The 25472-nt window shown below is 42.1% G+C and overlaps 1 protein-coding gene across 1 annotated transcript in view; it reads right to left on the bottom strand.

Moving 5' to 3' along the window:
- ITGA8 (integrin subunit alpha 8) overlaps positions 1–25472 on the bottom strand; it is a 239603-nt gene that overhangs the window by 207797 nt on the left and 6334 nt on the right. The window contains exon 2 of the mRNA XM_073629668.1: positions 23529–23662. Within this exon, the coding sequence (XP_073485769.1) occupies positions 23529–23662 (134 nt within the window). The remainder of the gene's footprint in view (positions 1–23528; positions 23663–25472) is intronic.

The following is a 25472-nucleotide window of genomic DNA, read 5'->3' as shown; positions in this document are numbered from 1 at the left end:
CCTGCACCTTTATGCCCCTTACACACGGTCGGACTTTCCGGCGGCAAATATTCGATGGGAGATTGTTGTCGGAAATTCCGACCATGTGTAGGCTCCATCGGACATTTTCCACCGGAATTTCCATCACACAAAATTTGAGATCTGAATCTCAAATTTTCCGACAACAAAATCCGTTGTGGTAAATTCCGATCGTGTGTACACAATTCCGACGCACAAAGTTCCACGCATGCTCGGAATCAAGCAGAAGCGCCGCACTGGCTATTGAACTTCATTATTCTCGGCTCATCGTACGCGTTGTACATCACCGCGTTCTTGACGTTCGGAATTTCCGACAAGATTTGTGTGACTGCGTGTATGCAAGACAAGTTTGAGCCAACATCCGTCGGAAAAAATCCATGGATCCAAGAAATCCATGTCAGAAAATCCTATTGTGTGTACAGGGCATTAGCCCTCGCTCACATTGAATGCAGCTTTGAAATCGCGCAACTTCATCCAAAATCGCATGATTTCAAAGCTGCATATCAGTTCAACTTCGGCTGCGACTTGGAAGACATCAGTGCGGCTTCATGCACAGCTGTCTATCCAAGTTGCACTGGAAATCAAGGAAAGTAGTGCAGGAACTACTTTTTCAAATCGATGCGGCACCACAAAGTCAGCGTCGCACCAATTTGAACAGCCATTGCTGACAATAGGGTGCGACTTGTCATGCGATTTGACCTGTCAATCGATCCGGTGTGAACGGGGGCTTAGCGATCCTGTTTTTGTAGCGTTTAAGCCAGCCTGACTTGGACAAAGATAAATGACATCTACTTTGTTAAAACACTGCGTATCATAAACAATTGTCATTCTTTAAGGCTGGATTCACACCTATGCAGTTTTAATGCTTTTTGCATTTTGCAAATTTGCACTACAGTCCATTTAATATGGTTTCCTATGGAACATGCTCTGTAGTGCAAATCTGCAAAATGCAAAAAGCACTAAAACTGCATAGGTGTGAATCCAGCCTTAAAATCTCATTGCTGCTGATCTCCCGCATCCTTTTGGAAACCACTTCCTGTTTACATGCACTTCAGTGATGGCTGTATGACATTTCCCAGGGTGGCTTTCCTGATGGTGGCAACAGTGGACCATAGTTGCATAATGTGTGTTGTAATGGCCACTTGTGGTTGTTTCAAAAGTTATTTTCAATCTTTTTTAATTTGCACCTTTCATTAAAATAACCCCTGGTGATCCTGCCACAAAAGCCCTTGTTCAGGCACTTCCTGTTACAGGGTGACAACGCTCTGGTCCTGTCTCCCAAACATGCTCCTGTTGTGTCATCATGTTGCACAGTTGTGGCCCATGTACCAGGACGACACAACAGAAGCATGTTTCGGAGACAGGACCAGAGCATTGTCCCCCTGTAACAGGAAGTGCCTAAAGGAAGACCTTTGTGGCAGGATCACCAGGGGTTATTTTAATTAAAGCTGCAAATTAAAATCATGATTTTTGAAATGAGATTAAAATGCTAAAGCTTATATGACATTGTAATGATTGGGTCTGCATCTACTTTGGGGTCTGATTTACATCTATGCTTTGATGCATTATGGTGCCACTCATTGCAGAGAGCACCCTAATGCACTAAGGCAACACACATGCATTGCAACGCAATTTTTGGGACATTTGGTGCGTCGGAAGCTCAATAATTTCAATGAGTAGCCTTAAAGTAGTTGTAAACCTTCACATATACCCAGTGAAGTGACTGGCCTCTGATGATACACAGAGATGAAGCAAATCCTCCTCCATACGTTGTACCTGTTTATCTGCTGTCTTTCTCTACATCCATTCTAAGTGCAGAATTTATACAGCTTGTCTGAGCTCTTAGAAAGCAGGGGGCAGGGAGCTGAAGTTACACTCTGCAGAGCCCAGTGAGGAGAGCTCTGATAGCTGATTGGAGGGAAGGGAAGTGACGTCCCCTCCCCTCTTCACATAGCACACTGGAACAGAGCTGAGGCTGTCAATCACAGGCTGTGTGCTGGAGACTCCTCCTGTGACAGACTTAAAGGGGACAGAGGCTTGTGTAGGGGACTGCAGGCTCGCCTCTTGCTTACTGACTATGGGTCCTGGCTTTTAAGATAGCACTGCTCTTTGGGAGGTGTGTGCCTGGGGGACCTTTGGAGTAATGTTACTTTGGATTCAAGTCAGTGTCTCCCCAAACCACACTTGTTATTGAACCACTGCGGGATTTTACAAGTTTATGTTGATTAACTTATGGGTTAATTAACCGCTTGCCGACCGCCGTACACAGATGCACCTCGGCAGAATGGCACAGGCAGGCAAATGGGTGTACCTGTACGTCCCTTTAAATTTGCAGCCTATCGGGTGCCCGCCGCACGCCACGGGAGCGGCCCTCGATTGTGGAGAGACAGAATGGGGAGATGCCTATGTAAACAAGGAATTTCCCTGTTCTGCCTTGTGACATGACAGAGATCTACTGCTCCCTGTGATCGGGAGCAGTGATCGCTGTCATGTCAGTAGTATCCCATCCCCCTCACAGTTAGAATCACTCCCTAGGACACACTTAACCCCTTGATCGCCACCTAGTGTTTAACCCCTTCCCTGCCAGTGTCATTTATACAGTAATCAGTGCATTTTTATAGCACTGATCGCTGTATAAATGACAATGATCCCAAAATAGTGTCAAAAGTGTCCGATAAATGTGTCATAATGTCGCAGTCATGATTAAAAAAATCACAGATCGCCGCCATTACTAATAAAAAAAAAATTATAATAAAAATGCCATAAATCTATCCCCTATTTTGTAGACGCTATAACTTTTGCGCAAACCAATCAATATACGCTTATTGCGATTTTTTTTTTACCAAAAATATGTAGAAGAATATGTATCAGTCTAAACTGAGAAAGAAATGTGGTTTTTTTATTTATTTTTGGGTATATTTATTATAGAAAAAGTAAAAAAAATAATGTTTTTTTTTTCAAAATTGTCGCTCTTTTTTTGTTTATAGCTCAAAAAAAAAAAAAAAAAGCAGAGGCGATCCAATACCACCAAAAGAAAGCTCTATTCGTGGGGAAAAAAGGACGTCAATTTTGTTTGAGTACAGCATCGCGCGACCGCGCAATTGTCAGCTAAAGCGACGCAGTGCCGAATTGCTCTGGTCAGGAAGGGGGTCAAATCTTCCGGGGCTGAAGTGGTTAAATCTCTGTCACCTATTAGTTGGAAGATATGAATTAGCATATTGTATATGTTGGCTGTTGTTTAGCTATGTTAATTATATTCCTGTTTACAGTTTGTATTGTTAGGGTAATATGATCAGGAGGAATATCCTCCTGTGGGGTATAAAGTATGTGTCTGAGTTTCAATAAACAGTCATTCCTTTAGATTTTAGCTCCCATCTTGTCTATGTACGATGTTTGGGGTAAAAAGGGGCTGGTATTAGCTCTTGGTCTGCTGGGAACGGTTTGGAGGACAGAGGGGACTTTTTGGCGGAAGCACTTAATCTGGGTGCCCAAGTGGTTCCGTCACACCTCCCCTGTCACCTTTTTTTCTCTTGGTGTCAGGAAAATCTGTCAGAAGTGACTGCAGATAGCAGAGGAAGGAGGCAGCAGACAGAATTGGCACTTAGTTCTCTGGATTGAGACAAGTACATACTATAGAGGGATAGGCTTTGTTCATATTTCATGTCTGAGGTTTACAACCACTTTAATTCAATGCACGCTAATTTGTGACATATTGTGCATTAACTCATCGCACAAATGTCTGGAGCTCAAGTTATATAGGTTTACAGTATCTTTCAAACAGCAGTGTTTTGATATCATCAATATTACATTGATGATTTTTTTTATTTATGAAGAGATGTGACAGAGCATAAGACATAATGATGACGTATTCATTATATTACATTGGTGTGGTGAGGACCTCAAGGATCCTCAGTATCTTATCCACATACATGTGGCAAAGGGATAGCTACGGCCCATAGATACCATAACCTGCATGCTGGGACTTGTTGTAGGACAGCATCTGGTGCAGGTTGTCTCCCTCTACTCATATGGAAGAGCCAAATAAATGTAGCACATGGTCCGGGTAAGGGGAACCATATGGCTAAGAGGCAAAGGACAATCACAAAGGATCACAGGTCCTAATAAAAAGCAGACAGCCTGATAATCGCTCCTCACGCTGTGATGTGAAGTGATATTCCACGTGCTCCAGTCAGTGATCGATCCCGCGTCTCACCACACTCTGCTAATGGACTTTACTCTGTCAGTGTGAGGACAAAGTCTGTTCACATTTATATATCAATTTCCTCCACAACAAAACCGTAACATGGGCTCCGAGGTCTTCAAGAGAAAAACGCTGCAAACCTACTTTTATGCCGCGTACACACGAGTGGACTTTCCGGCAGACTTGGTCCGGCGGACCGAACTCCGTCGGACAATTCGATCGTGTGTGTGGGTTCCAGCTGACTTTTTTTTCCCCAAAAGTCCAACGGACCTAGAAATATAACATGTTTCAAATCTTTCCGACGGACTCGAGTCCGGTCGAAAAGTCCGCTCGTCTGTATGCTAGTCCGACGGACAAAAACCGACGCTAGGGCAGCTATTGGCTACTGGCTATCAACTTCCTCATTTTAGTCCGGTGTACGTCATCACGTACAAATCTGTCAGACTTTGGTTGATCGCGTGTAGGACAAGTCTGTTCCTTTGAAAGTCCGTCGGACCAGTCTGGTCGAAAATTCTGCCCGTGTCTACGTGGCATTAGGCTTCATGAACATGGCCACATTGTTGTCAGCGTGAGGGGGAAAAAAAAGCTGATCACCGGCTTCTGTCAGAGGGACATCGGTCCCTCACACAGAGAGCTGTGGCTGCCTCATCTGTGCCCACCAGTGCCACCTGCCCATGCCACCTATTAGTACCCACCAATGCCACCTACCAGTTCCCACCGTGCCACCTACCTTTGCCCACCATTGCCACCCATCAATGCCCACCAGTGCTGCCAATTAATGCCCATCAGTGCCTCATCATCAGTGCTACCTATCAGTGTCACCTTCCAGTGCCACCCATCAGTGCCACCTATTAGTGCAGCTAATCACTGCCACCTATCAGTGCCCTACAGTGCCACCTATCAATGCCCATCAGTGCCAACCATCAGTGCCACTTCATCAGTGCTTAGCAGTGCCACCTATCAGTGCCCATTAGTGCCGCCTTATCAGTGCCTATCGGTGCAGCCTATCAGTGCCCATCAGCCTCATCAGCACACATCAATGAAGGAGAAAAATTACCTGTTTTCAAAATGTTATAACAAACTATGAAAGAGGTTTTTTATTTTTTTCTAAATTTTTTTCAAAATTTTCGGTCTTTTTTCGTTTTTTTAGCAAAAAATAAAAAACCCAGCAGTGATTAATTATCAACCAAAAGAAAGCTCTATTTGTGGGAAGAAAATGACAACAATTTAGTTTGAGTACAGTGTTGCATGACCGCGCAATTGTCATTCAGCTGAAAGCTGAAAATTGGCCTGGGCAGGAAGGGGGTTTAGTGAAACAAATATATATACTCACGCTAGAAGTGAATGAAAGTTAGTAATACTAGTGGCTGCAGCTGCTGTTCACTTGGCTGAATAAAAAGTACATATAATTACAGCACTCGCAATACTAGAAACAATCAGATTAATGAGTGGAAAAATCAAAAGACATAAAACCTCCATATACATTGTGCAAATGTGCTCCAATCATAAAGTGCAGTTGTGCTCCAAACTTCAAGGTGCGCCACACACCCCTCCTGTGTCCCCACTTACCGAAAAGAATGGACCCCTAGCTTTTCAGTCCAGGGATCGTTCAGTGCAGGGGTCGATGCCATAAATGGCAAAAGGATCCACTGAAGATCTCCCTCAATCGTGATGGTCAAATGTGGATATTGTCACCTAAAAATGAAAAGAGGGACTAATAGTGAAGTACAGTTTGGCAGATCTTTAATGCACAAACGTGGATAGGTACTTACAAGCTAAAAACATTCATCAAGCATCGAAATTGCAAGGAATAAACACCAGGAAATGTTGCATCCTGCGTGCGTTCCACCAAAAACGTAAGTAGCGTCGTTTGGACGCGAAAACTGGAAATTATGTCAACGCGTTTCGCCCTCCCACAGGGCGTCATCCTGGTATTTATCCTTGCAATTTCAATGACTTGATGAATGTTTTTAGCTTGTAAGTATCTATCTACGTTTGCGCATTAAAGATCTGCTAAACTGTACTTCACTATTAGTCCCTCTTTTCATTTTTAGTGACAATATCCACATTTGACCATCACGATTGAGGGAGATCTTCATTGGATCCTTTTGCCATTTACGTCCAGCATTCTAGCCTGAATGACCCCTGGACTGAAAAGCTACGGTTCCATTCTTTTTGGCGAGTGGGGACACAGAAGGGGTTTGTGGCACACCTTGAAGTTTGAAGTGCACTTGCACTTTATGATTGGAGCACATTTGCACAATGTATGTGGACTTTTTTTGTCATTTGATTTTTTCACTCATTAATTTGATTGTTTATAGTATTGCAAGCGCTGTAATTATATGTACTTTTTAATTAGAAGGTTTATAAGTGCCCAGTTGGCAAGTGGTTAAAAATAGCTTGGATTTAAATATTCTAATTGAATGTCAGATTCGTTACAAACATAAACATGTTTGCAGACTGGGAACTGTGCCCGGTCTGTAATTTCAGAGCGAAAATGTTGGAAGTGGCCTTCCATTACACATCCTTCATAAGAAAGCTTCTAAAAATAGAGAAACACTAAAGTATAAAATTCCGCAGGCTGCAAGGTAAAACCATACATCTGTCGGGTAGATGGCAGATCTGTTACATAACGCGGGGGAACATGGCAGGGATCTTACTTAAATTGGCGCAAAAGGACATTCATATCAAATAGTAAAACCGCATTTATCTTCCAATGACATCATGTTTATCTTAAACAAACTTTTTAACAATATTGTAAAACTAAGTTTTTCCAGCTGATTTTTAGAACAAATTCGCTGTAAAACAGAGCTACATACAGAAAACGGATAACAGTCAACAATTTACTAAAAACCATGACTAACGTCCGAAACGCGTAGGTTGTTCAACCGCTCTGTACATGTATTTAATAAAGGAATACTATTTTGGATGTTATCCTGAGTGTCGACCATCCCTTTCCTTATAACAGTCTACTAAAATTAATTGAAAAGGGGGGGTATGTGGGACTTTAAATGAGGTGCATATAAAAATGTGCCTCCATCCCTTTTCTTTGAAATACAGTAAGAGGTTTGGACTTTAAATGAGGCAAGTATTAAAAAAATACTGTTTCATTTATTGGCATAAACAGTGAAAACCCATAACAATGGGTATGTGCATATATAAAAATTATCCTAGACATGCAAGACACATCATGAATGGATTATACACTAGAAGCAAAATACACATAGCATTGAAACATAGTGTAGGATATATTGTATCATCTCCTGAAGTCATTTATATAGTATATGTATTAAGATAAAATTGATGCGCTCTAATACACCGTTCAATCAATGTGGATCTATGAAATCATGCTAAAAAACAAAATGTGATAAGATGTATGTAAAAATACTGAAATAAATTGGTTATAGGCAAAAATTGTGTGCAAATACACTGCAAACATACACTAAAAGGATGTGCAAATACACTAAAAAATGCTGAAATAGTGCAAAACACTCCAAATAAAATGCCACAAATGAAAAATCAATGAATATAAAGAGATACGTGCAAATACGCTGAAAAAAATGCACTAAATAATAATAATAAAGAATTTTTAACACAAGCACAATGGATGGGGAAGAAGTTTGAAGATAAAGGATATAGTAAAGAATTCATTGGGGAAAAAATTAAAGAAGTTAACCAAATTCCAAGAGAGGTACTCATTCAAGATAAAATTAAAGATAATAAAACAATTAATAATGATATACCCCTGATAATGAACTTCAGTGCACAACATAAAAAAATTGAAAAAATTATCAATAAATACTGGCCTCTTCTTAAAACAGATAACACTCTCTGCAACATTCTACCTGACAAACGGCGCTTCATTTATAGGCGAGTACCAACGCTAAGATCTGATAGCAAAAAATGTACCAGAACCACCCAAACGTGTAACAGAATTATCTTTTTTTCAGGGGAAAGGGTTCTTTCCTTGCAAGAGGTGCTATGCTTGCAAAAACACCCAACAAAATGGGCAAAAATGCGATAAATTTACATCAACTAGCACCAAAAAAGAATATGACATTAATATTTATACATCTTTATTATCTTTATACATCTTCTAACTTTATGGGATTCTGATCTCTGTCCAATTGATAGCAGCTTAATTTTATTGTTCAATCTAATACCTCACGATTATTCGCTTATTTAGTTTTAATATTTGTAATTTTCACGTATATTCACCTATCCAATTTTTATCCATCTAGTTACATATATTATGGTGTGCCCATTACAGCGCTTGGTTTTTATCTATTTCTATTTATATAGTATAACTAAGTGTAATATAGTAAAACCATATATTGAAATAAAGCTTTAGACATAATGTAACTGTATACTTGCCTCATTTAAAGTCTCAAACCTCCTACTGTAGTTCAGATCTACTAAAATTAAAAATCTTTCTATGTACAAGCAATGTGCCTATCGATGAGGGAAGATGGAAGCACTATGGGTATAGAGGAAGGAAAGGGGATGCACTACAGGTATAGAGGAGGGAAGCGGGAGGCACTATGGGTATCTAGGAGGGAAAGGGGAAGATTTAGTGGTATAGAGGAAAGAAAGGGGGAGCACTACAGGTGTAGTGGAGGAAAGCAGGAGGCACTATGGTTATAGAGGAGGGAAGGGGGAAGATTTAGGGGTATAGAGGAAGGAAAGGGGGAGCACTACAGGTGTAGAGGAGGGAAGCGGGAGGCACTATGGGTATAGAGGAGGGAAGGGGGAAGCACTATAGGTATAGAGAAAGGAAAGGGGGAGCTCTATGGGTATAGAGTAGGGAAACGGGGAGCACTACGGGTACAGAGGAGGGACAAGGGGAGCACTACGGGTGTAGAGTAGGGAAAGGGGAGGCATTATGGGTATCAAGGAGGAAAGGGGGAAGATTTATGGGTATAGAGGAGGGAAGAGAGAAGCACTACAAAAATAGAGGAGGGAAGGGGGAAGTACTATGGGTATAGAGGAGGGAAGGGAAAGGCACTACAAAAATAGAGGAGGGAAGGGGGAAGTACTACAGGGATCAAGGAGGGAAGTGAGAAGCACTATGGGTATAGAGTAGTGAAAGGGGAAGCACTATGGGTGTAGAGGAAGAATAGGGGAAGTACTGTGGGTATCAAGAGGTAAGGAGAAAGGACTAAGGATATAAAGGAGGGAACAAGGAAGAAATACGAGTATCGCGAAGGGAAGGGTAAGCACTATGGGTATCGAGAAGGGAAAGGAAAAGCATAGACGAGTAGTATAAACAAGGAAATGGGGAAGCACAATCAGGAACCACTTTGGCTCTCGATTGTCCATGGGGACCAGAGCTGTCAGTAACAGCCAGTGTTGAGGGCCACCAGTGTCATCTGGGAACTTTCAGAGGGAGGACAGCTAGGTATCCACCCATGGGATATTTTACAGCGAAAAATTCATATACAGATTGTGGATGGGAAGTGTGGCAAACTGCTGCTGGTATGAAGTGCAGACCGCCGGAGGTTCCTGCACTTACCCGCAGCAGCCTCCTAAACCTTTCCTTCATGGCCCATTTCAAAATATTCTTTAGGCGAAGCTTTGGCACTGCAAGATAGTCTTGAAGCTTAACTGAAAAAATGGCCGCTGCAGTCACCACACTTAGGGACTGATAGGCTTCATGCACATGGCTACAAGAGGGCATATAGCATGCATGGAATGTAAATCACCAGTGTAAGAGAGCCGCGGGTGCAGCGTATAGTCTCCCATTGCACACCTCCTAACTTTTTGAGTTGGGAACAAAGGACGCCTATTAGGAAAAAGATGTAGGCATTGGACACACCCCCTGTCACGCCCCCTAAGGGAGAATTATACAAAAAAAATGATTAGTTAAACCCACAAGTGCTTTTTTTTTTTACCACTACTATTCCTTTATATTGGCTTTATAAATTTACAAATGCAGCAATTTAGAAATTGGATGAAAGGTTTAGCACTGGGAAATGCTCTTTGGAAGATAAATAGTGAATTTTATATACAACTATAGAGATCAGACCAAAATGAGGGACAAATGAGGAGGAAAGAGGAACAGAGGGACTTTGTTCCAAATCAGGGACAGTCCATGTACATGGGCGTACAACCCTGGACAGTCTGTTCCCTCTCCATTCACAGAACATCTTGAATGCTGTAAAAATATTTCTGCAAAGGCTTTTTCTGAATGGAGGAGGCGCTGAGTGCTTCCCTGTGATATTTGTACTCATGCCTCCCAACTTTTTGAGATGGGAACAAGGGACACCAATTAGCAAAAGTATGTAGGCATAGGACAAACCCCTGCCATACCTCCTTAAAGGAGAATTATACAAAAAAAAAAGATTAGTTAGACCCACAAGTGCTTTTTTTTTTACCACTACTATTCCTTTATTCTTTCTTTTGAAATTTACAAATGCAGCAATTTAGGAATTCAATGAAAGGTTTAGCACTGGGAAACACTTTTTTGAAATATAAAAAAGTTTCTTTTATATACAACTATATAGATCAAAACAAACTGAGGGACAAATGGGGAGGAAAGAGGGACAGAAGAACTTTGTTCCAAATCAGAGAAAGTCCTTTGAATTCAGGGACAGTTGGGAGCTATGCTGTACTACAGTCTCAGCACCTGATGATCAGTGTAGACAGATAACCGCTGCAGCAGCAGAGCTGGAGCACACCTCATTAGCAATAACTTATTTTTCCTATGTGTACAGTAGCACCCTCCCAGTTAGGTTGTTAGCAGGTTCGGTAAATTTAGTTCTTATGGATCAGTGGAGCACCTTGCGATTACTTTGTACTTTCTCTGGGCTCTGCAGGCTGTGGGATTGATTGCTTCCACACGGTCTGTGGCTTCCAGAATGTAGTGGACTGGAGAGTCAAATGAGCAGCCTGAATTGTTTTATAGCTCCAGCCAATCCCTGGGGGGATGCACAGAGGTGGCTGGGAGAGTGCATAAATTAGCTGCAAATTCTTTAAAGCTAAGATAGGGGCTTCACTGGAGATTTGGTCTGGAAGATTCACTTAGGAAATTGTCTGCCTGAGTCTGGAGGCATCCAAGTACCTGGGGACACTGTGAGAACAGAGTGAAGAATCCCAGTGACCGTTGCTGCTGTTAAACCCTGGTGCACTAATACTAAAGCTTGCCTGGCATGAAACATTACTTATGGTGTCCTAGTGCCATCCATTCCCTGTCCTATTGCTGAAGGGACTGTTTAGGAAGTAGCTGCAACAAGAAGAGTATCCTCTCATTACTGTTCAGTGTTTGGAGTATCCCACTTCTTCCCTAAGCCTCATTCAAATTAACCTGCAATAAAGTTTGACAAAGGTGACCCCTAGATTCTTTACTGAGCCAGAGGAGTGAATATAGCTGTTTGCCTGGCTGCTACTACACTTGTGAGAAAGAACCTAGGACAAAATCAGCGGCCCTTGCAGGGGTTAGCGCTACATATGCAATTGTAGAAAAATCGTTTTTGACCAGACTTCCGCCTTGATAATACAACAGCCTCTTTAACTTCAGACAGATAAAATAAAACATCATTTAAAGCGGTATTCCGGCAAAAAAAAAATTAGAATTAAAAACCAGCAGCTACACATACTGCAGCTGCTGGCTTTTAACAATAGGACACTTACTTGCCCTGGAGTCCCGCGATGTCGGCACCGCAGCTGATGTTTCCATCAACTGTCGGGTGCTGCCGCTGCCATTGCGGGTAAGGGTACTCAGCAGTGCAGCCATACGGACCCTACTTCGCATGCGTGAGGCTCCTCTCTCCTACTGGCCCGGCCACAGGGAGAGAAGGAGGGAGCCCCGCAGTGATGTCATGCGGCCCGGACTCCCGGAAGTGAGATCAGGATACCTGTCTAAGACAGGTATCCTGTCCCCCCTCCCCCCCGAAAGGTGCCAATTGTGGCACTGGAGGGGGATGGGAGACAATCAAGCGGAAGTTCCACTTTTGGGTGGAACTCCGCTTTAATGCAGTGATATATTCACCACAAATAATTAAAAGTATATTATATGCAACTGGTATGGTTACCAAATTGTAATTTTATTTCAGTTTCCATAAATCTTCTGCACAGCATGACTCAGATTGAGAGAGAGAAGGCCAGCTGTGCAGTAAGTCTATAAGCACGCTGACAGTAGGAGACTTGAGTTTGTGTGCTGCTGCTCCTTCGGTATCCAATTAGCAGTCTGGGAAGGGGGGGGGAGTGTCCTGGACCAAAGGAAGCTTCAGCATTGCAGTGGATGTCTAGGACCCGATGGGCTGTGTGTCAGAAGTGCTGGAACAACAAGCCTGGCAGTAATACAGCTGATATATCTGTATTTCAATGATCTATTTAACTACTTGCTTTAACCAAACAAAATGTATCTTTTCTGTCTTCATGCACGCAGTCAACATCTTGAAATAGCCTATTCCCCCCTCTAGAAATGAGCTCTGGCTGCAGGCTGATGCTATCTTGTATGTGACCAGAAGACTTTGCAAGTCTTCCCAGGCTACGTACAAAAAATAAGAAACATGTGTACTTTGATTTAAAAGAATTGAACTGCATTTCTGTACTCCTCCTCCATGCTGGCATTTGATCTTCTCTCTGGTAATAATAGAGATCACCAATGCCTGTGGAAAGACCCCTTGTTTACTTATAAACTACAAGTCCCAGCATACCCTGCTGTTGGGTGACCTCTTGTCACAGTGACGACGTCACTAAATGTTGCCTGATGAAATGGAGAGAATACTTGCAGAAGGTCTAAAACATTCTACAGGAATAAGCTTGTGCAAGGATCAAGGGGTGCTCCAAATAAAATAAAACCTCTTTGGTCTTAAAGTAACAAGAAGTAACAGTTGTGCTGCTATAGCAGAATAAAGTCCATTATTTCAGACCTAAGATTGCCTACAGAGAACTATTACTTTATATGGCCAAACATTTATAAACATCTGACCATCACATCTGTATGAGATTGTTGGACATTCAAAAACTGTGGCCATTAATATAGAGTCGGCCCCCTGTTTGTAGCTATACCAGCTATTCTGAATAGGCTTTCCACAAGATTTTGGAATGTGTCTGTAGAAATGTGTGCCTATTCAGGTAAAAGTAAGGGCAGGTACTGATATTGAATGAGAAGAACTGTCTTGTAATTGGTGTGCACATTCATCCCAAAGGTGTTCAGTAGGGTTGAGGTCAGTGCTCTGTGCAAGACACTCAAGTTCCTCCACATCAAACTCATTAAACCATGTCTTTATGGATCTGGCTCTGTACACAGGGGCAGAGTCATTCTGGAACAGAAATGGGCCTTTCCTAAACATAACCACAATGGTGGACAATCGTCTAAAATATCTTTGAATGCTGTAGCATTAACAGTATTCTTTATTGGAAACACCTGAACTCAACATTTGGGGGCGTAGGTAGGTGCATCGTGATGCGACAGACAGGGAACACATGGAGTCCAAATGCAGTAACAGGAATATATAGTAACAAAAGTTCAAAGGTACACAGCTGGCAACCCGACCGGGATCACTTACGAAGTACAACAGTGGGGGAACAGAAGACTGGAGACTCAGGAATGCCGACAGCGCCTGCCACAAGGAGCGGAATGAGGCCTGGCTGGTCTGTACCTCCAAGGGGAGGCTTTCCAAGACGGTTGACGTAGTCCCTGCTCTTTTCCTTCTCCTCTGGAATCTTTTCCTGGTCCTAAGTACTGTCCCTGACAGATGGGTAACCTGTCCCTACACTAGTCACTCCCTGACCCATTGGTGCATCTCTTTAGTGACAAGGGCTTCTCCATGTACTCACTGCTAGGCCATATTTTACCTCACACTTTATGCATATGCAGCAAAGAGACTGTTGCATTAGGAAAGTGATGGGCATAGAAATAATGATGCACTTGCATGTGAATCTGTAATTGCAGCTCAATTCTTATTTTGAGTGGATAACCTTCAGCCTGCAAGGATATTAAAGGGGACCTTTATCTTCTTTAGGTACTTCCCCCCCATTAGGGCTCGTTCACACGTGTATCAATACCCTGTGTTTAAGTGCCATGTAAGCAGCGTTTTTAAAGTCTCATAACAATCCTTCAATGCCTGTCATGAATATTACAATGGGCACCACTCAGTGAAGTACACATAGGAATGGTAGTGTTGTGTTAAAAATTAAGCAGCATGTCACTTTCATGAGGCATTAACGCTTGTCAGTCGCCTCCATTATTTTAATGGTAATGCGTTATAACTGCACCTTAACCGCACTTATAGAATTTATGGCGTATTAGTGAAGCATTTATAAAGGGTTAGCTGGGCACTGGGGGGGGGAGGGACAGTCGAGGTTCCTGTATCCCAGAATGCACTGGGGAATAATAGAGAACTAGGACAGAGCAGCTCCAAGCCAAGTGTCAAAGAAATCAAAGTGTATGAATCTATCTTGCAGAGAATTCACAAAAATGTTTATCACACCACAGCCTTAACATGCCTCAAGCAAGATCATTTCCTTTACATCACTTCCTCTTTAAAAATTTCCCACTAGAAAAATGACACTTTCATGGGCATTTAGCGAGTATTCTTGATGCTTTTTTAACACTTCTGTGATGGACAGCCTGGCACCTAGCCTGGGTGTCTCCATCAGGATACAGCTTCCTCCAATCTAGAACCAAGAACAAGGTATTATAGCTGAGAATTGCACCCAAGAACTAGGTGACACTAGCTTAGGATGCAAATTGGAACTGACTTTACTGGAAATTCACACAGAATATATACCACACAAGATCAGATAAGAGCCTGATCATATTATCCTAAACAATGCAAACCGTAAACAGTAATATCATTAGTACATATGAACAGCCAACAAACAGTATTCTAATTAAACAATAAGCTAATTAACAATTAGTCACCTAGACAAGCCTAGGTGACTCGGGTCAGTACCCACCCAGACAGTTCGGCACCAGTATTTAAGAAGACCCAGGGCTGTCCAAATCTCATTAATCAGCTTTCTTTTCACATACATCTTCTCACTGAGTTTCAAGTTGGCAGAGACCATCATGGCTTCCTTGATTGTTAAATGTGGTAATGTCATCTTGCATTATATAACAGGACATCTTCCTAAATGGTTGTAGCTTCTTCAAATGCTAGGGCCCTTAGTCAGTAGGCAAGAGGCTACCCTGCCGTCCCATCCAAAAGTCCCTGTCCTGGTTGGGTCTGTCACAGCTTCAAAAACATGTCATAAATCCTCTAGCTGCATTAATGAGCATTGCTTCATTCTTCATAATCAAAACACGTTTGAACAAGCCCTTACACAATCAGAGATTACATTTTTTAATTTTCTTTAATGCCCTTTCATCAGGTCGCTGCCAAGTACATCCTGGTTTCTTTCAAAGGCGAGAAATATGTCCTCTCCACCCCTTCTTGAAGCCTCCTGGGACACTTACGTCACCCATCCCAAGAGGCTTCGGCGCAGCACAGGGCGCATGTACCAGGCAATCTCGGGCACACTGTGCAGAGGCACGTCACCACAGAGCCAGATGCAAGAACCCGAAAGAGGCACCCGGCCCCCTAATAAATTCAGTATAGAATATGGAGGTGCGGTACCCAGCATTTTCCAGCAGTTTCACTAGACTATGCTGGGTTTGCTAGGCATTTGTTTTTTTTTTTAGGACAACCAGTGAAGGGGGTTACAATAATCCCTATCATGGGTGTACTAACATGGGGCACCAGCAGTACAGGTAAGAGGGGAAGAAAAAAACATAAAGGGGGAGAGTAAAGTCCCTCTATAAGTTCCAATGGGAAGAAGGTGAAGATGGATTTTTCATAAGCAAACTAAGCTTGTACCTAGAGGTGAAGGAGGCCACAAACTTTGTACAGCTAAAGCCTCCTGTAATGGAAATCCAGCATTAGACAAGAGTAATGTTGAATTCACAGCCAACCTCTGATGCTACAGATGTTAATTGTTACGGGTCCAATTGTTCTTAATCTTCTACCCTAAATTTAGAGAGAGATACACGCATTTGTAATAATATTACTGGAAAAACTAGTAGCATACTGGAAAAACAAGTAGCAGACTATGTCTCCTTCATCTTCTTCATCTAAGTTTTCTTTTTTTTTTTTTTTTTTTTTTTTTTAGCTTTTAGTTCAATTTTGTATATAACCCACAGACTTGTAGAAATGTTCTGCACATCTGCTTCTACAAATCCTCAGAGTTTTTAATTTAATAAGAACAAAATAATGAGACTGGCTATAAAGCAGTGACCTGTCATTCAGAACAATTCCGCTTATGTCTTAAAGCTGAACCCCAGGCTCAAAAACGTTTTATTTAAAGTGGTTGGAAACCCAGCAAACTAAATACAACAAGAACATTAAATCTAATAAAGAACAAGAGCATAAATCATTTGTGCATAGTATGGAAGGTAGAAGAACAACCTGTCACCTGTAACCCTGCCCACTCTACTGATTAAAAAAATCCCAACACCTTGAAAAAAAATGGAAAATTAAAGGGTTAAATTGGAAAAGGTATAAATTTAGGCGCTAAGATGGCGACCAGAGAGCTTCCTGATAACCTCCGTCTGGGGATAAAGCGCAGGATTTCCAGTTGCTTGCGTCACTTCCTGTGACGTCACTTCCTTTTTGTGGAATGCAGGCTGATTTGGGTTTTTCAGAACAGTGGCAGCTGTTCAGCTTAGTTGCGCTGGACATACTGGGTGCTGGAGTGGGCACAAAGAAATGTGAGTGGACTTATATATATTTTAATTTTATCTTTTTTTACATTTATTTATTAAAATTTGTCGCAGAATGATTTTTTTTCTGTGGATCTTTTATTCCCTTGTTTGAGCCATATGGTAAAGAGATTGGGGTTTTTATTTACTAAAGGCAAATCCACTTTGCATTACAAGTGCACTGCAAGTGCACTGGGAAGTGCAGTCGCTGTAGATCTGAGGGGGACATGCAAGGAAATTTAAAAAACAGCATTTTTGCTTCTACATGATTGGATGATAAAATCAGGAGAGCTTCCCCTGATTTTAGATCTTCCCCTCAGATCTACAGCGACTGCAATTCCAAGTTCACTTTCAAGTGTACTTGTAGTGTAGAGTGGATTTGCTTTTAGTAATTCAATATGTGTGCTGGAGCCTCTTTCCTGGACGGGTGGAGTGGTGGATTCTCGTATAATATACAAGCATACCCCACTTTTAAGTACACAATGGGGTTTATTTACTAAAGCTGGGAAGTGCAAAATCAGGCTCACTTTTGCATAGAAACCAATGAGCTTCCAGGTTTTATTACCAAAGCTTAATTGAACAAGCCGAGGTTAGAAGCTCATTGGTTTCTATGCAGAAGTGAGCCTGATTTTGCACTTTCCAGCTTTAGTAAATAAACCCCATTGTGTACTTAAAAGTGTGGTATGCCTGTAAACATTAATGGTTTCAGGGTAATCGGACAGAAAAGACCCGCATAGGCGAACTTCTGTCCAGAATTTGATCCCAAGATGACAAAACTCCAATAGCGGAACACTTCTCCAAGTATCATAATGGGCAATCTAAAGGACCCAAAATTAAGGGTTTCTATGCCCTAAAATTACCGAATAGAGAAGGGGACTTCACTACGGTCCTTCTTCAGTGCCCAGTGCGTGCGATTTCCCAGGACCCTCTCAGTCCAATTATCACATCCTTTTGTTCACCTATATACTGCTGATTAACCAGATTTGACTGGCTCTTGGGAATGTGTTTTTAGATCTGACAACGTTGTCATTTTTTTTTGTTTGCTTGCAATTACCGGTACCTATTGTCTATGCCTCTTTTATATTTACATTTTTGAATAAAGATTTAATCAGGAATACACCGCTGTTAGTTCCCTTTCCAATTCTGGAGTCAAGGACAACTTTTAGATTTCCCTTACTCCTACCCTGCTAATTTTGCCAGTTTTTATTGCTGTCTGTGCACCTGTTAAAGAGATTCACACTCTCTATTTATCCTGCTTACCATTATCATTGAAAGTTAAAGAAAATCACAAAATTTGGGTTTTCCCCAGGAAAGTAATAGAGGGGTAATCTTCCAATAGGGGCACTAGTTTTGGTGACCTGGGGGTCCCCAAGGAATTCCCAGGGATTTCCTTTGACTTCCTGTTTGGCTATGGGACAGGAAGTGAAGGGAAATCTCAGAAATGGGACACAAATGGCAAAAAAAGAATCTGACAGGGGTTATAACCCTCCCTTGCTCTATCCAAAATGAAAAACAAAAAAGTTTTGCCTATAGTTCTACTTTAAAGGGGTTGTAAAGGTAAAAGTTTTTTCACCTTAATGTGACCAGCTTCATGCATGTCAAAGGATGTTCTGGTCTCCAGAATCTGAAATGCACCCTTCACCTCGAGAACGCTGGCGATGGAAGTAAACTTAGCCAACGCAAAACAGCACAAAGTTCAGTAGTTACAGTATGTGCAAACTGCCGTAGTCAATAGTGTTTAATCAAACTTTATTTTTCTATTGGATTATTAAATCATTTATATCATTTTCAATATCAATATCATTTTTATGCTGCATACTAAACAGAACCCAGATCAGGTTGTGAGGGAAGAAAGGGATCCGATTGGCTGCTGTGGACAAATAAAAAAACATCTTCCTTACAGACTCTGTGGATACTATTTACAGCCTTGTCTAGAAAATATGCCAAGCGCAGTCCATTATAATACAATTGGGAACTGGACAGAGACTGCCAGACATTTAAAACACCAATTCACATCACTTATTTTCACAAGGTGTAGGGAATCGGACATGACAGCTCTGGAGCAAAGCATTATTTGGATAGCAAAGCGGGTTTGAAAGTTGAGCTGCCTAGCGGCTATGAGAAATCCACTCAGCCCTTCAGTATGACTTTTTGCAACTTTAGTGATGTATTGCATGTTATTTACTTTGACATAATAAGGGATATTTGTTAAGAGAAAATTGACTGCAAATTCAATAAAATGAAGAATGTAATATTTATTTGGCAAAAACAAGAAGTCTAATGCCCAAGGTCTAATACACAGTTCAGTTTTCTTTTATAAACCTTTCTATGAATTATACCTCTCATCAGCGCCAGATTTCTATCACTGAGACAAATAGGCACACAACCCTCAGCATCCAAAGTTCCTCATTTTACCGGTCCCCAACCCTGCTTCATATATCGTGAGAAGGCACACTATAAAGCCCAATTCCCAAACTCCCTTCTCTGTCACCCAGCTCTTTCCCCCGGAGTCTCCTCCAGAAGTATATTTTGTTAATTTCTTTATACTTACCTTTTTCAGAAGTCTTTAGGCCAGCCACAAACCTTGCTAGGTCTCCTTCTCTAGATCTCTCAGATCTCCCTCAGATCTTCTCTATTGTGGGTGGTCCTCAATGATGCAGTGAGCGTTACTGACCTTTAGGTCAGTCACAAACTTTGCCTAGGTCTTCTTCAGATCTTCTCCATAATGGGTGGTCCTCAATGATGCAGAGACCAGTACTGACCTTTAGGTCAGTCACAGACCTTGCCCAGGTCTTCTTCAGATCTACTCCATCTTGGGTGGTCCTCAATGATGCAAAGAGCAGTCCTAAAATGATGGCATCAGCACTGTTCTCTGCATCATTACACTTTGCCTGTAGGTGATAGTGGTGACACCTCTCTAACGAAGGGTCCATGACACCCTGCGCTCTCTGGTCCCCTTCAGACCTTTGCAGTGGGTTATACAACTGCCAAAGCAGAACTTCGCACCCCCCGATGAGGTCATATGTGACAAAATGTGTAGGGAGGAGCTTAAGCGCACAACATCATCATGTACGCTCTTTTCTGAAAGCTGTCAGATTAGATCCTGGGATTGGTATTCTAGAAGGGTCTAGAAGAGGGTCCTGGGACATGACAGCTCAATGAAAGGGTGATTGGACAAGCATTCTTCATGTGTCTACCCAACTGTAACCCCTACAAAAGAGTTGGCTGAGGCTACCTGATGGCACTAGAGATGGTAATTTCATGAAGATTTCAAGAGATATTCTTGTTTATGTGTACCTCTTGGATCAACTGCTTGTAGGCAGGTTGTGTTAATGCTGATTTAGTAAGTTAGTGGCTAGCCCAGGCTGTGGGAAGGGATAAGTTATGTGCGCTCAATTCCTGGTCTTTTGGTCCCAGCAAGCCCACCTCTGGTAAAAAAAAAAGGGGGGGAAGGCTGAGGTCCAGGGGGCCTGTTCGAGCTCTTGGCATGGCTCATGGTTTTGGAACTGCTGCATTTTGCAGCCCACTGAAGGCACCAGGGTCCCAAAGAATATCCGAACGCCAGCATGGACTACCACCTCACAGAGGTATGCCTGGGCAGCCACAAAGCTATAGTTAGGATTAGGGATTGAACTTATTCATATTGCTCTGTGTTATGAAAGTTCTTCAGAAAAGTTTTATCAACTGTTCTGAGCCTGGACTAAAGCTATTTAAAGTGGAGTTCCACCCAGAAATGGAATTTCCACTTATCAGATTCCTCCCCTCCTCCGGTGCCACATTTGGCACCTTTCGGGGGGAGGGGGGAGCAGATACCTGTCAAATGCCACTTCCGGGCAAAGATCGCCGCACTTTCTGCGGTGAACTACGCCATGTCAACGACTACATGTCCGGCCCCTCCTCCTCCTCCCCGCTGTCTTCTGGGAGGAGGGAGGGGCAGGGAGCATTCAGAACGTGCAGCGCAAATTGCGCATGCGCAGTAGGGAACTAGGAGTGACGCCGAAAGTCTCCACTTCCTAGTTCTTTTACCAGGAATGGCGGTAGCAGCACCCGTGAGTCAAATCAAAGATCGGCTTTGGGTGCCGACATTGCGGGCTCCCTGAACAGTTAGGTGTTCATATATTAAAACTCAGCAGCTACAGTATATGTATTTTTTTTTTCCCCAGGCGGAACTCCGCTTTAAGGGGTGCATGTTGGTTCTGGCATATCAAAAGAACCAGGGTCTGTAAAGCAAAAAAGGGGTATGAAGTAACAGCAACACAAATAGGTTAACTCGGCAAGACAAGGAAGAAGAGTGTAGTTGCTATGGGTAACCAAGCACAAGTTCAAGACACACAGCAACCAGTAATTAAGCATGATAGCTGGTAAGAGTGACAGGTCCTCAGGTAGCGAGGGGGTCGAAGTTTAGGCTCCCTCCCCAGCGGTCGGTATCCAGTAGAAACCGGAACCGGTTACGGAGATCCATGGCCTGCTCACAGGGTATGGAAGCATTCTGCAGGATACCAGCAGATAAGCAGACTGTCACTCAATACCAACATAATCAGATGGATGGAATGACCGCCATCAGGTCCAGACAAGGTGTCTATGGGTATCCCATCTACTAAACTTTTCTTGCTTTGGAATGCTTGTTTTTTTTGGTAGCCTATCATTAACTGTCTGTCTATTTCTAGTTTCACTACTTTACAAGGCTGTAACAATTATAAAGTCAGAAGTCAGAATGCTTGTTCTAAGTAAGTGACTCAGAAAGTGCAGAAGCCAAGTGACCAGTATGACAGCCAGGCATCCAGCATTACCAGCAAGAGTTCATACCTATACATGGACAATTTTTTTTTAATCCTTTTAGGAAGAAGAGGTGCAATTGGTCAAATTTATACATCCCACACCAAAATCAACAGGGAGCAATTATTGACTAAAACATTAAAAGTATCCAGCTGTTAGGTTAGGCCTGGCAATAGAAAATGGTCCTGGAGTTAATTAACATGTGGAAGCTGTTACCACTGGTTGTTCCATGAGCAAACAGCAATAATGGGATAAAAATAAACAAGAACAAAATATGGAAATAACACTCATCAAAGATCTCTTATTAAGTGCAAAACTGTACAATTCTTTGCGGTGTTAGCAGGCAACAGTTAAGGAAAAATTAAGAACAAGGATTTTGAATGTTCAGGGGGCAATGCTAAAAGAGTGTTTGTTAAAGACAGAGTACAGCAGGAGCTGTTATATCTGATTGAAACCACATAAAGAGCCATTAGCATAACAGCCAGCCAGCTAGCATTTTCAGAAGGAAAAGGTCAACAATGGCAGTCACCTTATTTTGATCATGATAGGTTTCATTTAAATATAGGACAGGATGGGGAATTATGGGATTTTTAGGCAGTTGCTCATAAACACATGATTATGTAACCAATAGACATGTGCAATTTGTTTAGTTCCGGGCTTGTTTTTTTTTTTTTTTAACAAATTTTGACAAATTCGTTAATTCCGAAAGTTCAGAATTTCCAAATTTTTCACTTTCCGAAATTTCTGAATTTCCGAATTTCCGAAATTTCCAAATTTCTGAATTTCCAAAAATTAGAAATTTTGGAAATTCGGAATTTCGGAAATTCGGAATTTGGAAATTCGGGATTTGGAAATTTGAAATTTCGGACATTCAAAATTTGGAAATTGAAAAATTTCAGAAATTCTAAATTTTGGAAATTCGGAAGTTCAGCATTCCGGAAATTCGAAATTTCGGAAATTGGAAAATTTGAAATTTCGGAAATTTGAAATTTCGGAAATTCGGAAGTTTGGAAATTTGAAAATTCAGAAATTTGATCATTCGGAAATTCGGAAATTTGAAAATTCGGAAATTTGAAAATTTGGAACTTTTGTTTCATTCGGTTTTTTTTTTTTGCTTTTTTAGAAAGTTTGGAAATTCTGAATTCGGAAATTCAGAAATGCGGAAAAAATCGAAAAACAAACAAATTTTTTGTCAGTGCACATGTCTAGTAACCAACAAGACGTATTATTCCTACCAGTTTATTTCCTGACGGGTACAAGCAAATTGCACATATTCCAATGTATCCAATGTTTCTGAGCATCCTGAATCTGCCTGTCCCAATGCAAATCTAGCTTTAGCTCATTTCTACTTCTTACCATGTTCTCTACACAAAGCATATCCTACAGCCAAAAACAAATCCAAAGTGTGTGATGAATTAATCAACCTGCCAATATCAGCACAAATACAAGAGATATTACAGAGTTGCTTTACATTTGACTCCAAATCCCTACAGTGACTAAAGCATTTGAGATTCGATCCATCTATGAGCAAGCTGATTGTATCCAAGTCGATCCATCAATTGATTTAGGTACAACCAGCCTGTTGGATTTTCAGCATACGATTACTGCCAGCGGCTATAGCCACTAGCAGTTATCATTGTGTTCTGCTGGCCAGGAAGGCTCAACGCACCCCATCACCAGCAGAATACAATAGTGCTGTGGGAGGGATTCCCCCATCAACACTGACTGTGTTGATGGAGGAATCAAGCGGGTTTCTTTCCTTCCACCCATGGTGGAAGGAGAGAAAATCAGATCATCTATGGGATGCTTAAGAAAAGGGTACATACAGTATATATGTATTATACTTACTAGTATTGTCAAATGGAATGCGTTTGCATCCGGTCGTCCCTGTCTTCGGGAATGGGCAATTATACACAGCTCCTCCTTCTACAATGTCTGGTTGGGAGGTATTGGCTCTAGGTGCACCAATCAGAACACTTGCCCTGTAATCAGAAATATAAAATAAAGACTTGTTATTTCATAGCTTACAGTATAGCTTCCTATTCATCCTATTCATCCCAGGTCAGCAACTAAAGCCAAGCACAGCAGGCTTAGGTAGCATGTGGTCACCCAGGAGATACTAACTACAAATCTCCGCTCTAATTCATCCCAAAGGTGTTCTATCAGGTTGAGGTCAGGACTCTGTGCAGGCCAGTCTAGTTCTTCCACCCCAAACTCGCTCATCCACGTCTTTATGGACCTTGGATATTGGTCATGTTGGAGCAGGAATGGGCCATCCCCAAACTGTTCCCACAAAGTTGGGAGCATGAAATTATCCAAAATGACTTGGTATGCTGACGCCTTAAGAGTTCCCTTCACTGGAACTAAGGGGCCAAGCCCAACACCTGAAAAACAACCCCACACCATAATTCCCCCTCCACCAAATGATTTGGACCAGTGCACAAAGCAAGGTCCATAAAGACATGGATGAGGGAGTTCGAACACTTCTCCACTCTATCCAAAAGTTTGGCTGGACAGTCCCTGATTTGAAACAAGTCCCTCTGTCCCTCTTTCTTCCTCATTTTGGTCTGATCTATATAGTTGTATACAGGGCCAGGACAAGGGGTGGGCAGAAGGGAGGCTGCCCTGGGCGCAGCATGTATTGTTGGGATGGGGGCGTTGCAAGTTCCTTCTACTAAAAGGCTGACAGGAGTAGTGACGGCAGCATCACTACTTCTGTCAGCCCAACACTAGTAGCAATAAGGACAGGAGGGGTGAGCCAGGGGGAGGTGTAGGCTGTGCTCTTTCCCCCTCCTCCTCATAAGCTTGCACGTATAATGATGGAGGAGGGGGGGTGCAATTTGCTATCTTTGCCCTGGACACTGGATGATCTTGTCCTGGCACTGGTTGTATATAAAATGCACTTTTTAATGTTAAAAAAGTGTTTCCCAGTGCTAAACTTTTCACCCAGTTTCTAAACTGCTGCATTTGTAAATTTCAAAAGCCAATATAAAGGAAAATGAGTGGTAAAAAAAGCACTTGTGGGTTTAACAAATTTTTTTGTATAATTTTCCTTTAGGGGTGTGTGGCATGCGGGGTGTCCTGTGCCTACATACGTTTACTTATAGGTGTCCCTCATTCCCATCTCAAAAAGTTGGGAGGTATGGTTTACTTTACTCTTGAATACTTTAGTGTGGCTCACTCCTTTTCTCAAATAAACATCACAGATAACATAATGGATAACACTTCATGTATACACTTCTTCTGAGCTGGTGCTGTGTCACGTACACCGGACTCCCTCAGCCCAGCAACTGTCACCTCATCTTAATGACAATGATATTCATGTTTACCTCTTCTTCTCCACTCCTAATATTAACTAGATGTGTATCCCAGGAAGCTCTATATCATACTTGTGCACATAGGCGTGCGCAGGGGGTGTGCCAGGTGTGCCTGAGTACACCCTAATCACTCTGTGCCGATTCCCCCTACTGCTCGGACTTTCCCCCATGTTGCATCCCTGCATGTTTCGGGATGGAGAGTGGGGAAGGGGGCAAACAATATGTCATTTACCGGCCCCTTCCTATTCTAAATGAACACAATGAACAGACTCACTCACTGTGTTCAATCATAATTGAAGCATAGTAAACAGTGTTTACCATGCTTCAGTTTGTGAATGAACAGGAAGCCGCTCAACACATGGCATTTCCCATTCATTCACTGGCCTGTGCAGCTGAGGCTTCAGAGAAAATCATGTGTGTTTGAGCTTTGGGGGTGCACACCCTAATGCAATAGGCTGCGCATATCTATGTTTGT

Source organism: Aquarana catesbeiana, linkage group LG05 (assembly GCF_042186555.1).
Source record: "Aquarana catesbeiana isolate 2022-GZ linkage group LG05, ASM4218655v1, whole genome shotgun sequence".
NCBI lineage: Eukaryota > Metazoa > Chordata > Amphibia > Anura > Ranidae > Aquarana > Aquarana catesbeiana.
This window is presented reverse-complemented; position numbering and strand designations above follow the sequence as displayed.